At 48.1% G+C, this 13,263-nt stretch overlaps 1 protein-coding gene across 5 annotated transcripts in view; it reads right to left on the bottom strand.

The window, feature by feature from the left end:
• The window catches only part of LOC116845653 (frequenin-1), a 48,659-nt gene extending 35,871 nt beyond the window's left edge, over window positions 1–12,788 (bottom strand). The window contains exons 1-2 of one of the 5 annotated variants that reach the window (XM_032818622.1): window positions 12,683–12,788; window positions 8,643–9,511 (exon numbers count right to left, since the gene is read on the bottom strand). In XM_032818622.1, the coding sequence (XP_032674513.1) occupies window positions 8,643–8,706 (64 nt within the window). In that variant the 5' untranslated portion in view covers window positions 8,707–9,511; window positions 12,683–12,788. Of the gene's footprint in view, window positions 1–8,642; window positions 9,512–10,225; window positions 10,556–11,168; window positions 11,711–12,515 lie in introns of those variants that run through there. The other 4 variants (XM_032818621.1, XM_032818623.1, XM_032818624.1 and 1 more) reach the window with 4 other exon arrangements.
• Window positions 12,789–13,263: the final 475 nt, after the last annotated feature.

Here is a 13,263-nt window from a genome sequence, read left to right on the forward strand (position 1 = left end):
GGGGGGGGGGGGGGGGGCAAACGAGGTTCCTTCAGCATTTGACGACATTGTCGCGTGATATCGCTTGCTCGTTAACGCGATGAGATCAAGCCAGTTATTTGCAGCATCGAGAGCTGGGGGAGGGGGGAAATGGGGATTTCTTTCGCCGGCACGTGTAAGTGTGCGAGCGTGCGTAAACTGGTTGAGCACGAGTCATGTAGATCAGGGGCACTCGAGATAAAGTAGAAAGAGAGAGAAAAGGAGGAAGGAAAGGCGAACTCTCGAATCAGATAAATTAATAAGCCACCGAGATAACGGTGTGCATGAATCACGCGAGCTACGCCACACGCACGAATGCCAAAGCTTAGGGCGCGCGCGCCCCCTCGTAATCGCTCGTAACGCCACGCGCAGAGTCGCGGAAACATTGTTTCGCCGGACTGCCTATTGATTTTCGCGGGCCGATTAAATGGAAGTTTCCTAAGCGCGTGGATGGACGAGCGGACAGACAGACAGACAGGCAGACAGACAGACAGACGGCGCTCGGTCTTACGAGAAAGGCCGCACGACATGGTCGTTTGCCGCTGGACATTTAGCAGCTCTTTTTATGCTTCTTTTCCTCCACCTGTTCTCATTAATGTTTTCTATGTTGTAATCTCCTTTTTTCACGTGACTGGCTGTACTCATTTCTCCGGCACTTGTGCAATGCTCCGATAGCATGTTATTCTGGAGTGTATAATAAGCCAATTTTGTGAATGGGTATTTTATTTATACAGCCTGACACCAAAACTGTTTCATCATGTAAATTCCAAGTAAAGAGACAGTTTTTACTCTAATATTTATTATTCTATTATTTATTATTCCATCTTTTTATTCTGGTAATTATTATTAATTAATTTTTACAATGTTTAGAGGCAACCTTTGACGCCATGATAGAAATGTTACTGAATGTTCGTGACTCTACATTCGCGGAAAGATCAACGATAATTAAAATTGTTATTAGGAATGAGTTGTGAAATATTCAGGTCATTCTTTATTTGGATGATTACTTCTTGAGATATCGTACGGACGGTTTGCAGCTATTCTGCAATTTAGTTGTTTGTTTCTCGAAACGATTGGCGCAAAACTGACTAATATCATGATATTTTGTGTATTCCACGCGACGTGAAACTGATCACTGATAATTACGTTCTGTTAAGAGATTGCACGATCGACCTAAGAAACGCAATGAAGCTTATTGTCCAGCACCTGAAGCTCCACGGAACGACAGTGGGTTAAGTTGGCGAATTTCATTATAACGCGCTGCGCGACATGTTCCACCCCTACGTATTCGATAATCGACAGCCATTTCGAGTGGCTTTTTCATGAGCGTGATATTAGCGAAATCGCTTCTTTTATTGCTCGGGATTATACCGCGTTTAATCAGGAAATCGAATGAGATTTCCACTGGGCGAACTAACGTGCAGGGGTTGTTTATGCGTTGTAGCGGCTTATCCTCTCTGCTTCCGCGAAAATGTTATTCGCTAAACGAAAAAACGAAAAAATTTCTATTGAGATTTTCATTTCGATATATGTTATATAACTGATATATGAGGTATTTCATCTCTCCACGGGGAGAAATTAATTTGCGCAAAGGCAATCGGTTCGATTGATATCGCATAACGATATGTATAATAATTGGTGTCGATATATATAATAGTTGATATACACAATAACATGATAATAACATTGATGGGATCTGTGTCTTTAGTATACAGTAATGTTGCGAATAGACAGACAGCGAATGACAAAAGAACAATTAGGACTGCAGTTTATAAGTAAATAATTCACGTAATAATGCGCTTAAAAACAGACGACGACATGTGAAAAGAAAAAATCACAGAAGAAATTTGCAACTATGCAAAATCTACTCATGCAAGAATGAGTATCATATAATGTCAATATGTATCGATATGTATATAACGATTGATAATGTAATAATGATCGACGGTAAGTGGGATTGCTTTGAATGCAGATTGCGACTAATTCGATTTGCTGTACATTAAAACCCGTAGAAACTTGATTACACGGTAATTAGCCTCGCAGCCAGCATTAGCGTTAAAGTGCTGCTTCTTTATCGCGACTGATGTAATATCACTTTATCGCTCTGTGTAACGTGTGATACGGGGTCGGAGAGAAAATCAGGTTGCCGCGTGTTGAATTATTCGTCGCGATTTTGTCGCGCGCACACACGAGGCTGAAGAATACGTCTGAATTGCGCGTGTGTATGTAACGCTGCTTACGATACCGTGCGATTTGTTACATGTTGGGCGATTTAATATGTCGAATGTAATCTGTCGCATAACACAAACCACCTATTAATGCGTTTTATTCGAGCGTGGCATATACGCTTGACACCACGCGACGTTGAAAGCGGGAGATTGTGCAATAAATTCGATCACGCTAAATATAATAATTGCGAGCGAGGGGGCTGCATTTACGCCACAATTAGATATTTCTCCATTTGTGTCAAGGGTACCCCTGGTAATTTGAATTTTATCAAAGGCAGCACGCGTGTAATACGCGTGCCGCCTTCAAACATCATTAGTACGTACCGTGCAAGCAAGCACTAGGCCGCGCGGTATCTGCAATGTTCGCGAGACCACGACGACCACACACTCCGCCGTAGTTAATACTTACCGATCGCCAATTGCTCGCAACAATTGCAGCGACGACGAGACGTGCGCTCTGGTAACCCTCATTCTCACACACACGCTCATCCGTCCCGGCAAAAGTTCGGATCCGATTATATCTTGACCGTGGGTGAATTTTATGCACGAGCAGCAGGACTACGCGGATCGGACGCGTTAAGGGCTCATCCGTGCGTGAAATTCCTCGTGAACGGTTCCTCCTAACGAGGTTGTAATCCGCAATAGCTCGTAATTTCGTAGTTATTATTCCCGTAACGAGAACGTGCGACCTTTCCCGGCGCGCGCCCAACTGGGTTCGGTTGGCAAATTCGCGCCAGTAATTTACCGTGCCCATAGACGCGCCCACGCTATCGCATTAAACCGTGTTTAAAACGCCCGTCCGCTTGATGTGTCACCGTCACTGTCACCGCGGAGACGTCGCATCGGTAGCGGTAGTGTAATTCGAGTGTTACGCCGCGCTATACATCCGGGTGTATCTATCGCTCGGTCGACTCAATCTGACGATTCGCATGATGAATATCGTATTATTCTTATCTCGTGTCCGGTTTTACTTTGTTCGTGTCTCCTTTCTACTAAATCGCCATTTTCATCCAATTCTTTGTGAACTCTGCGTTACACACAAAGAGAATGTTATAGCAATTATTATTATAGAATTTCGAGAAATAGATCGAGACACTCTGTAGTGATTGACTTTCTCCTTTCACTTCACATGTGCTATTTAAAATTTACTACTTTCTGAAAAAATATCTAAAATAAAAAATTTATTCTTTAGGTATTTAAATCTAATCTAATATATTTATTAAAATCTATTCTTTTATTTAAATAAAGTTAAGTTATTTTTTTAAGTAAGTATGTTACTAATTCTCATTGCGAATCTTTTTTATTTCTTAGATATTTTTTCTCATAACGTGCTTATTTTTAGCGAAATTTATCATGTTTTTTAGATCAAGATAGATTTATTGACAGTCTATTCTTGCACTACTAAAAATATGGTAAAATTGAAAAAATATGAAATGATATGAAAAAGATACTATAATATTTCGCATATCTATATTAGTCCAAGTATTATTTCTATCAAGCCTCAAAAAAGTTCTAACATTTACTAAGCTAAGACGCACCAGTCTCTCTAATCATTTCCACCATATTTGAGTGTAAAATAATATGCTAAGCTGTTAAAAAGATGGATTAAGCCGCATAATTATGTCACAATCACGTATATGTGTATCCAGATACGGTGCAAGCGATTAAAAGCGGCTTACTTCTCGCGAATTTTTCTCTCCCTTTACATTCTGGGTGAAAGGGCATTCTCAGTGGAGGAAAATAGATCGACGAAAATTGATCCGGCCTTCAGCATTCCACCCAATGCACCGATCATCGTAATCGACGACGTGCTATTGTCGAGTCGCTCTGTAATCTCAGATTAAATTTCGTACAACGACGACGGGGTCAGCGCGTTCGCCATGCCATGCCCCGTTGCGATATATCCATAGAGCTATTCATGCGCGTCCATGGAAATTTTTACAGAGGTATTCACGAAAATCACCCTGCCGTGTATCGACCCGACCCGCGCGGAAATTGCGGAATCCCGAATTGGTTCGCAGATAAGATAGGAATTTTCCGGCGCGTTAAGCACGCGAGAAGAGGGAGGTGCGGTCGAAGTTCACTCGCGGAAGAGACAGGTCTTATCCATCAGTGATCGCAATTAAAGTTTGACGAACGGCGTCTCGTTTGGAACGAGTCTCTGAAGAGAGAATTTCAATAATATAAAAACTCGTCAATAATATAAAAACTCCCCGATGGGGGGCGATAAAACGTGCGTAGAACGACGCTATCCGGAGCGAATTTCCGCGACATGAAGGGGCACCGGCCAAAGTGACGCCTAGCGACGAGTCACACGCTAGAATCGGAAGTTATCGGGGATAGAGTGGCGGATCGTCGAAAGATTCGCTCGTCCGAGCGGCATAATCGACGCGAGAGCGGAAGATTTTTAGACTCGCAGCTGATCGGCGAGGCGTGTACATGTACTGTCGGTGTACAAAGGCTCGTCTAAATGTATCCACAGCGGTCTAATGGATAACAGCTTAGACTCGCGTCCGGCTAGCCTGAAGATTGAGGCTATCCATCACTCTCGAATCTTTTGACCGACCGTTCTCCTGGGCGGCTTACAACCCACTTTAGGGACACGTGTATATAACGTAGACTGACATCTCGGGTTGGCAGTCCGTCTCGTGGAATTGAGCGGGGTACTGATTTCAATTTATCCGCGGGAGGGATACCGTATAGTCAGCACTAATTCTCCGAATTAGAATGATCGTGCGGGGAATGATCTCCGCGCAGCTTACGTTCACATGTGTTCCGCGACCTTCCGAGATTTTTCGGGGAATTAATCGTCGCGATAACGTGAAAACGCGCGAGCGAAATATTTATGAACATCGGACGTGGTGGAGCATCGAACGTTTCTCAGCGCGTCGTAAGTACTCTTCGAAGCAGTGGCTCTTGAAATTCGCGAAGTGTGATGGAGGAAAGTAATTAACACCGTAAGAGAATCTCGACATCGGTGTTTGGAGATAAATGTCATTCCCGATTGGCCCGAGTGATCTGTGCAAATTGTTGATGTTGATAATGCGGGGAAAGCCGAAATTATCGTCCCACTTCCGCGCGATACAAAGGCAGATGAACAAATGGAACATCGCCGTGGAAGCGACGAGCAATTCAAAGGAGAGGTTGCTGCTCGTTAGGCGCGGTCTGTGTAACGCTCTGCATCGGGATTATTTCTACATGCGGGTATGGCGGAGACAGGACGGTAAACGAGCGCGATGTGCGAATTTCACGGCACGCTGGACCAGCCAGTGCGCCTGAAAGAAAAGCGGTAAACCGAAGAATATTGTTGCGCGAGATTGCGTTTTTTGGTCGGCACGGCTCGTACCATCGCGTAATAAACGCAGCACGCTCCCTCCGGCAAAGAGGAGAAAGGGAGGCAAGAGAGATAAAGCTTTCAGACAATTACAGCCTCAACAGCTGAAAGCTAATTAATTTGTGTTATGCATTAGCGCAAGGATGCGTCCGATGGGCAAAATAATTGCGCGAATATTGTTTCGCGTCGTTATCGCATTTGGAGAGATTTACAAAGAGAAACACATCGTGCGCGCGCGAGTATCTCTGATTGAAATTAATTTTTTTCACGTGTCAATAAACGTACGTTTAGCGGACGCGAGAAGGAGAAAGAGAGAAAGAGGTGAGAAGAGAGAGATAGAGAGGCGGCAGGAATTAATACTTTATATTCCGATAAAATAGCATTCCCCCGTTGGAAAAAGGGGCTAAATGTTCACACGTGTGTTTTCATGCGCGCGGGTCTGTCGTATCGAGCTCGGGCGCGATTTACTTCATTTGCGAGATCAAAGCGCCGGCGTGACGTCAACGACGACGTGTAATGCGAAATGCGACTCGACGATAGAATACGTCGGCACGCATTATTGATGCACAGGCGCGAACTCGCGAGACGCTACGTGGTTTAACAAAGTGGTACGGCACCATGCACGGCGGTTATCCCTCTGTCTGTCGCGCGATACACGCAACTTTTTGCTGTACTGTGTCAGCGAAGTCGGTCACGAGTTAACAAATTGACGGGAGGGTGCATTAAAAGTGCGAGGGCAAATGAGCGAGCGACAACTAGGTTGTCAAAGATTTCGCGTTTTTCTGTCTATATTCGATAAGGTTTCTTCGATCTCTTGAGGAACTCGACGGAAGTGTTATGCGAGCGCACGGCGGAAGTATCACTTTCTGCTTAGTGCGCGTTTCGGATTTCGCGGTGGGGTCTTTGCGACTGTTAAATCCGTCGATTAAATTTCCCTAGGAAAGCTGGAAATTCCGCTTTGCGAGCATTCGTATACCTACAGAGGACGGTAATCCCAGCTCGGTGGAAACCAGATTGCGGAGCGAATAGCAGGCAGAAAAATTAGACGTCAAGGTGAATCACTTCCGAAATTATCTTGGTGGAGTAGTTCGAGAAATATTTATCAGATAGGTACAGACACACAAATCGTGAGGGGAGCGCAGAGTGAGAATTACTTCAAACCGCGATTCGTCTTTCCTCTCATCTTTCGAGCTCTTCATAATTCAGGTGAGGATAACGGGAGAAACGAGCACTCGAGCAAATGAAGATAAAATCTTATTGAGTTAACATTACTTTTTCGTTTCTATTAATTATCTTTCTCCGAGAGCAAATAGTCGAACAAGATGGGACGAATGAACAGTATTCTCTTTGAAGTATCTTACACGAAGAGAACTTTATAGCGAAAATTACTATAAACCGCAGTAACCGTCTATTTTTTCATTCATATGTGTTACTTAATATTTAGGACATAAAATATACTATGTCTCTAGCCAAATTTACTATGTTTCTTAGCAAGATAGATCTTACTGACAGTTTATTCCTGCACTACTAGAGACATGATAAAATTGAGAGAAACTTATATGGGGACAAAAAAATTATAAAATTCTGTCCGTATACGTTGTCATATGTATCGTTAATACAAACGACAATGTGAATATCGATGAGTCCTTTTATAAGAGCGAGAAGCAGAAACGCGTATAGAAGGAACGTCGACTTAGAATTTCATAGCCAGTTACTGTCTCTCCCGCAAATGCTTGCCGAACGATTAGCGCGTCTCGATACGTAATGTCTATAATTGAATTTGCCTGCGCGCATGAGGTCGCAGTTGGCTCGTTGCGAAAATCCTAATAAGGGTCTACGTGAAATCCACAATCGATGCTGGAGTGTAACCCAAGTCGCTGGGAAACGTCCGAGCCGAAAACACGCTCGCTCGAGTAGCCAGCCAGGTGATCGAGAGCTTCTCGTGCTCGTCTTTGCGCGCACGTGCGTTCGAGCTGGAAAAGGAGTACTCGGCCGCCCATTAAGCGGCATTAATTTTCCACGCCGGAATTACCCGGATTCATCGTCACGTGGCCAGCTGCTTTTCACGCGGTTTTCGCACGAAGGAATCCGCCCGCAAAATCGTTCGCGCGGGCTATCTGTTCTGTGTTCTCTCGGCGTAAAACCGCGACGTAAATATTAGACTTGTTCGCAAACGCGGCCGGTGTGTTGTAACTTTTTACTGAAAGATTAAACAGAAGTCCGCGCCTCGATGTCGCGTCGCGCCTCGCCACGGCGCGGCGCGTCGTAGCGCGCGCTATCGAATGCACGAAGCTCGTTCAACGGAAACAAAGCCACGTGGCGTGGAAACGCAGCAGTATGCTGTCGCTTCCGACAGGCCAACTTTGTAACGGCAATGGATTAAACGCGTTTTATCGAATGAAGAAGGATACGTCGTTGCGGCGAGTATTGAACGACCGCGCGATCGATGCGCGTTTAGCACGCGCGGACAGGGAGGGAATAGAGTGTGGAGTAGAGCGAAATAGAGTAAAAAGAGTAGAAAGAGGAACAGAGGAATAGATAGATAGATAGGTAGATATAGACAGATAGATATGGACAGAGAAATAAAAGAGAAGGAATATTTAAGCGTTTTGGGGCTGCGTTTCTACGATTATATGGATCGCCAAAATAACGCGGCAAGTCAGTCGGAAAAGCCCATATCAGGAAGCGCGGCACCGCGGCACGGCTCCTTTTCCTGCGACGATCCTCGCGCCAGGTCGTTCGGAAGAATTCGCGGTTGGAGGAAGACCCAGTTTTTGAAGAATGCGCCAGAGAGGGGCGCGCGCGCCATCGTCGTTCGTCAAGCGCGCCCGGCGCGTCACGTCGCAAAGACCATTTAACTCGGTGTTTACGGTCGGCGGGTTACGGTATCGCGGAAATTTATTGCGATCATGATAATTAGGAACACGCGCTTCTATCCGCCTTATAATCCGCCGGTGGCGAGAATTCGCACGCGTCCGCGCGAGGACGATGACGACGGGATTGAAAAGGCGCGCGTGAGAGATAAAGGAGGAGACGGCAACGGGGAGAAGTTTACTACTTACAGTAGGTGTCGGTGGTGAGTCGATCGATGGTATCCTGCTTGAGCTTGCTGTTCTTCTTGCCCATCTTCGTAGCCGCGAGTCGTGCGGAGCTGACGCGCGCGCGATTTGGCGATCTCTCTTCTCTTCTTCTCTCGAATCGAAGGTATTGTCTCCGGGGTTTGCCGCTCTTCCGCGTCGGGGGTTTCGTCCTCACCGTCCGGCTCGCATGTTTCAATGCCACCGAAGTGCAGTTGGCGAGTCGAAGAGTGAAGAGTCTGAGGCTGCTCGGCGGCCGAGATTGACGTCCTCCTCACCGCCGAGGAGTTCGCGAAGGGAGCGAGACAGGCAAACAGGAAGCAAGGAAGGAAAGCAGGCAGGCAGGAGGATTCCGCTCGAAGTTTCCGTAGGACGCGGTTAGAGGATCGCCCTTTCTGAAACGCTTCCTTCTTCGCGGGGTTCTTTGACTCTTCCTTGTTTCGAGGTCGCGCAGGGACGTCCTATCGAATCCACTCGATAACTTCGCCGGCCGCAACTTCCTCCCCCGTCCAGCTACCAACAGTTCACTGTCTCGAGAAGTTTGTCGGTGGATCCAATTTGGAGGTGTATTTTGCAGCAAGGCGAAAACTTGCTTCGTTTTCGAGAGAGCGACAACGTCCTTCGCGATAAATTTGCGTCGCGATCAAGGGGTCGACACAAAGAGACCGGGTCGAGTCGTAAATGGTAAAGTTTGATTTAATTCAACCCCGAGCCGCCCCGGGGTTTATTTAATTGATTTAATTTGGGGCGACGAGAGGATCTTCGCAGGATATCACTCGTATCGTCTTATTTAATGCGATCGACTCGTTGATACGCCTCCCACGTTGATTCCCTTTCCGACGATATTGCTTTCTCTGTGGGGAAGATAAGGGAGAATCTTAGTGAGAGAAGAAGCGGCAGCTTCCGGTCCGCGTCTGCGAAGAAGCTCTCCCTCGTGCGTTCCCCTCGCACTCGATGCGTAAATGTCAGGAAACAGAGATGAGAGAGAGAGAAAGGGAGAGATCTGCGTGTGCATTCGAATCGCGAAAGTTGGCTTGCTCGCGACGATAATTTTCCGGCGCGGCGAGCTCTCGCGGAATCATTAATCGCGCACCGCTTGTGATCTCTTCAGGGAAGTTTGCAAGTGCTGCGAACGGACGCGCGGTCGGCTTGAGCTCGGAGATCGCATCGGAAAATTAAGACGAACTCTGGAGAACGAGGCGCTGGAGGAAACGCCGAAGGAGTTTCGTGGTCGCGCAGTCGATAAATTTGCTTTTGACTCTCGCAATTTTGGCGAGTTTGATCGATGACGTTAAGTGGACTTTCCGCAAATTTCCGCGTCTCGAGCGTCGTCTTTATTTTTCGCGGATACTTCTTCGTTTACTTTCTCTCCTTCCTCCCTTCCTCCCTCTCTCTCTCTCTCTCTCTCTTTGCCTCTTTTTCTCTTTTTCTCCATCCCGAAGATATTCGAAAGAGTAATGCGAATGAACGTTACTGTGACAGGAAGACGTTGTACCCTAGATCGAGCGTATCAAAGTTTCAAAGGCCGTAAGACGAGACGACCGATACGGACTACTTTCAGAACTCACGCTAGTAGTAGCCAATCCCTTCTGGGCCATTATGCGAAGGGCTTTAAAGGCCAACGGCGTTACGATATCTCCGACCTTATCCGCGGGATTAAACAGTATTTCCACTAATGTATTTCCTTAGCTCCCGCTGTCACGTTCCGCTCGCTCCGCCACGACCGCCTTTAATCCTTCCGCTTCCCAAGTGTTATAAAAGGATATGTACCTCGAGTCGTTTATTATTTCAAAGTTACTACTGCAATATAGATGCAATGTTTGAAGGCACAGGTTTGTAAAGTTTGTAAAGTTTACTCAACGCGATTAATTGCCGAAAAAATTCGACGGAATTTTATCACAAATATCGCCACCATCGATACCGTTTTTTGCGGAAATTTACGATAAGGAACACGCGAGCACAGATCTCCGTGCGCAAACAAGATCGAAATAATTACACGCAGTAGTTCAGCGATACGCGGATCGATTACGCGGAGTGAGAAGCTCAGATGGTTTGATCAATGCGTTTATCGCAACGTAATTAGCGCCGGTGAATAATGAATCTCACTCGCGTTTTCGACATCTTCCACCTCGACGTATCGTCTCCGTTCGAAATAATCGAGTCACTGTCGGAGGCAACGAAGATTACCACCAGCATGGGATGGAGGATTCGCGATGTTTGGTCGGCAGTAGCCAAGGAGAAGATGGAAAAATACGGTCCCTCGCGCGCGCGGTCTCACCGGGCTGATTCGGAACGAAGTCATGTCCGTCTGTCGTAAAACTTAGTAAAAACTTGGTCTAACGGAATAACAATGGGTGAGCGAGGCGCGTCTTTCTTCGAGCGGGTCGGGTGAAATGAAGTTACGGCAAAGTTGGTTCCCTCCGCCTTAATATGGAGATCTTATTCGCTCTCGGTGACGTTTGCGGTCGAGCAAAAGGAAGCGGGTAACTGTCGCATGAGAAAGAGATAGACCGAGAGGAAGCGGTGGATCTCTGTTCGTGTATCCATGAATTTGAATGCAGATCAAATTCGCTAATGCGAATTCACGTCACGTCGCGGTAGCGCGACGCGTCGCGTCGTGTCCTGTCGGTTCGCGAACTTGGTGGCCTCCGGCTTTTGATTCATACGCTGTTCATGCCGTTGCGTCGCGGAAGTTGATCGCGCGACACAGCGCTCGACACGGGGCCGAGGGCGAGGGTGGCTCGCGGAATTTGGAGTTGCCGAAGGCCGTGGGAGGGCCTCGTCGAATGATTAACTTCCGGTCGAGGTCGTGCTGCACCCTTGACCTCGCGATCACGCTGGAGCATGCGTTTTCATGCTCAATATTACGTTGTAACGAGAGCAGCCCGAAGATGACGGTCGGGAATGTTCGAGGACACGCTCTCGAGGACGGTGCGCGCGTAACGTGTAAGTAGTAACGAGTAGACGCGAAGAGCGGAAGAGCGGAGAACGCGAGGCTGGAACGTGAATGCGGACCGTGGTGGGTGTTGGGGCGGCGGCGGCGGTGGCGGTGGCGGCGGAATCGGGCGCAATTCCGCGTTCTCCGGGTTCTCTGGAGAACGCTTCCGCCGAAAAGCTACAGGAACCTGATTATCGGGAGATACACACTCAGGCGCGGCGTAGCGACCATTCATAAAATTGGAACCAGATATCGATGAGACTCTCCGAAGTGCACTAAAGCGTCGTGCGTCGTCCAAAAGCTCTCCGGTAACCGCGCGATAAAGGTTGTTATCGTCACGAGAGAAAGAGAGAGAGAGAGAGAGAGAGAGAGAGAGAGAGAGAGAGAGAGAGCACCAGCTTTCGCGCAACTCTTGGCAAAAACGTCAATAGCACGATGGAGAACGCCGTGGAAGCACTGAATGAAGGCGACGAGAGTATCAGCTGGCGGGAACTGCGTTACGCGTACTTTGCCCGCGCGCGCTATCAACACGGGTTATCACTGATAGGTAGACAGACAGATAGATGGAGAGAAAGAGGGAGACAGAGATAGACATTATGCCGGACAGCTTGACGAAGATTCAGAGCACCGGTGTCCAGATTATTCGCTCGCGATACGCTCGCTCGTTCGAGGCTCGTCCGCCGATGTGTAAATCATAATCTTGACAAGCGGAATTGCTCCTGCCTCATCGCGATAGCATCGTGCGGATCGATCGATCACTAGCTCGCTCGCTCGCTCGCTCGCGATCAGCTTTGTCACACGTAAGTCGACACGATTAAATGGACAGATGCTCGGTAGACTCAGGCCTCTCTTTATCTCTCTCTCTCTTTCTCTCTCTCTCTCTCTCTCTCTCTCTCTCTCGCTCTCTCGCTCTCCCTCACGTTTCCGCCAAATCGGCCCCGGCTGTTCGCGTTCGCGACTAAACCGAGGACGACGGTCTCAACGGTCCGTGGCGCGCGATCGTGCGAACCTGCTCGGCGGCGCGTTCCTTTGCGAGGACTCTACCGGAGACTCCGTGGTAAATAGGGTTTCATTCATGAGTTCTCACCGCTGGCGAGGTACGTTCGTCGGCGAAGCGCGGACCAGTGACGTCATAGCGTCGCGGCGCCTGGCGTCAGACTGGCTCAGCGATGACATTATGTGGAAGTGTGGTGGAGGTTACGAGGGCGCAAGCGCACCCACCACTCGAACTCGGAGGAGATGCTCGACTATCCTCCCTTCTATGTTTCCTCCCTACCCTCCCCTGCCGCAGGTTCCTCCGTCCGATTCCGCCACCTTCGATCCTCCTCGCGCTTCCTCCCTCTCTGTCAGCCGGCCGTTCGCCGTCTCGGTCGATCGCGCGTTCCGCGCCGCGTTTCCACCCTTGTCTTGCTTTCGTCGATTTTCCGACTCCCTCACTCACCTCGCCGCCTCCCTCGCCCCCTGTCTTTTCCCACCCTCGTGGGAAATGGTTTCGTCTCGATTCTTCGTGCGGCGCACGTTCGTGGCGTCTCTCTCTCTCTTTCCCTCCTCCCTCCTCTCTCTTTCTTTCTCTCTTGCTTCGCCTCACTTCGCTCCGTCTCTTTCGCGGATCCATTTCTGCCGTTTCACCCCCATCGCCCCCGTTCCATGCAGTGTGCCGGATGCCTT

This window comes from Odontomachus brunneus, unplaced genomic scaffold (genome assembly GCF_010583005.1).
Source record: "Odontomachus brunneus isolate Ranch 3 - 2012 unplaced genomic scaffold, Obru_v1 Obru_scaffold_054, whole genome shotgun sequence".
Lineage (NCBI taxonomy): Eukaryota > Metazoa > Arthropoda > Insecta > Hymenoptera > Formicidae > Odontomachus > Odontomachus brunneus.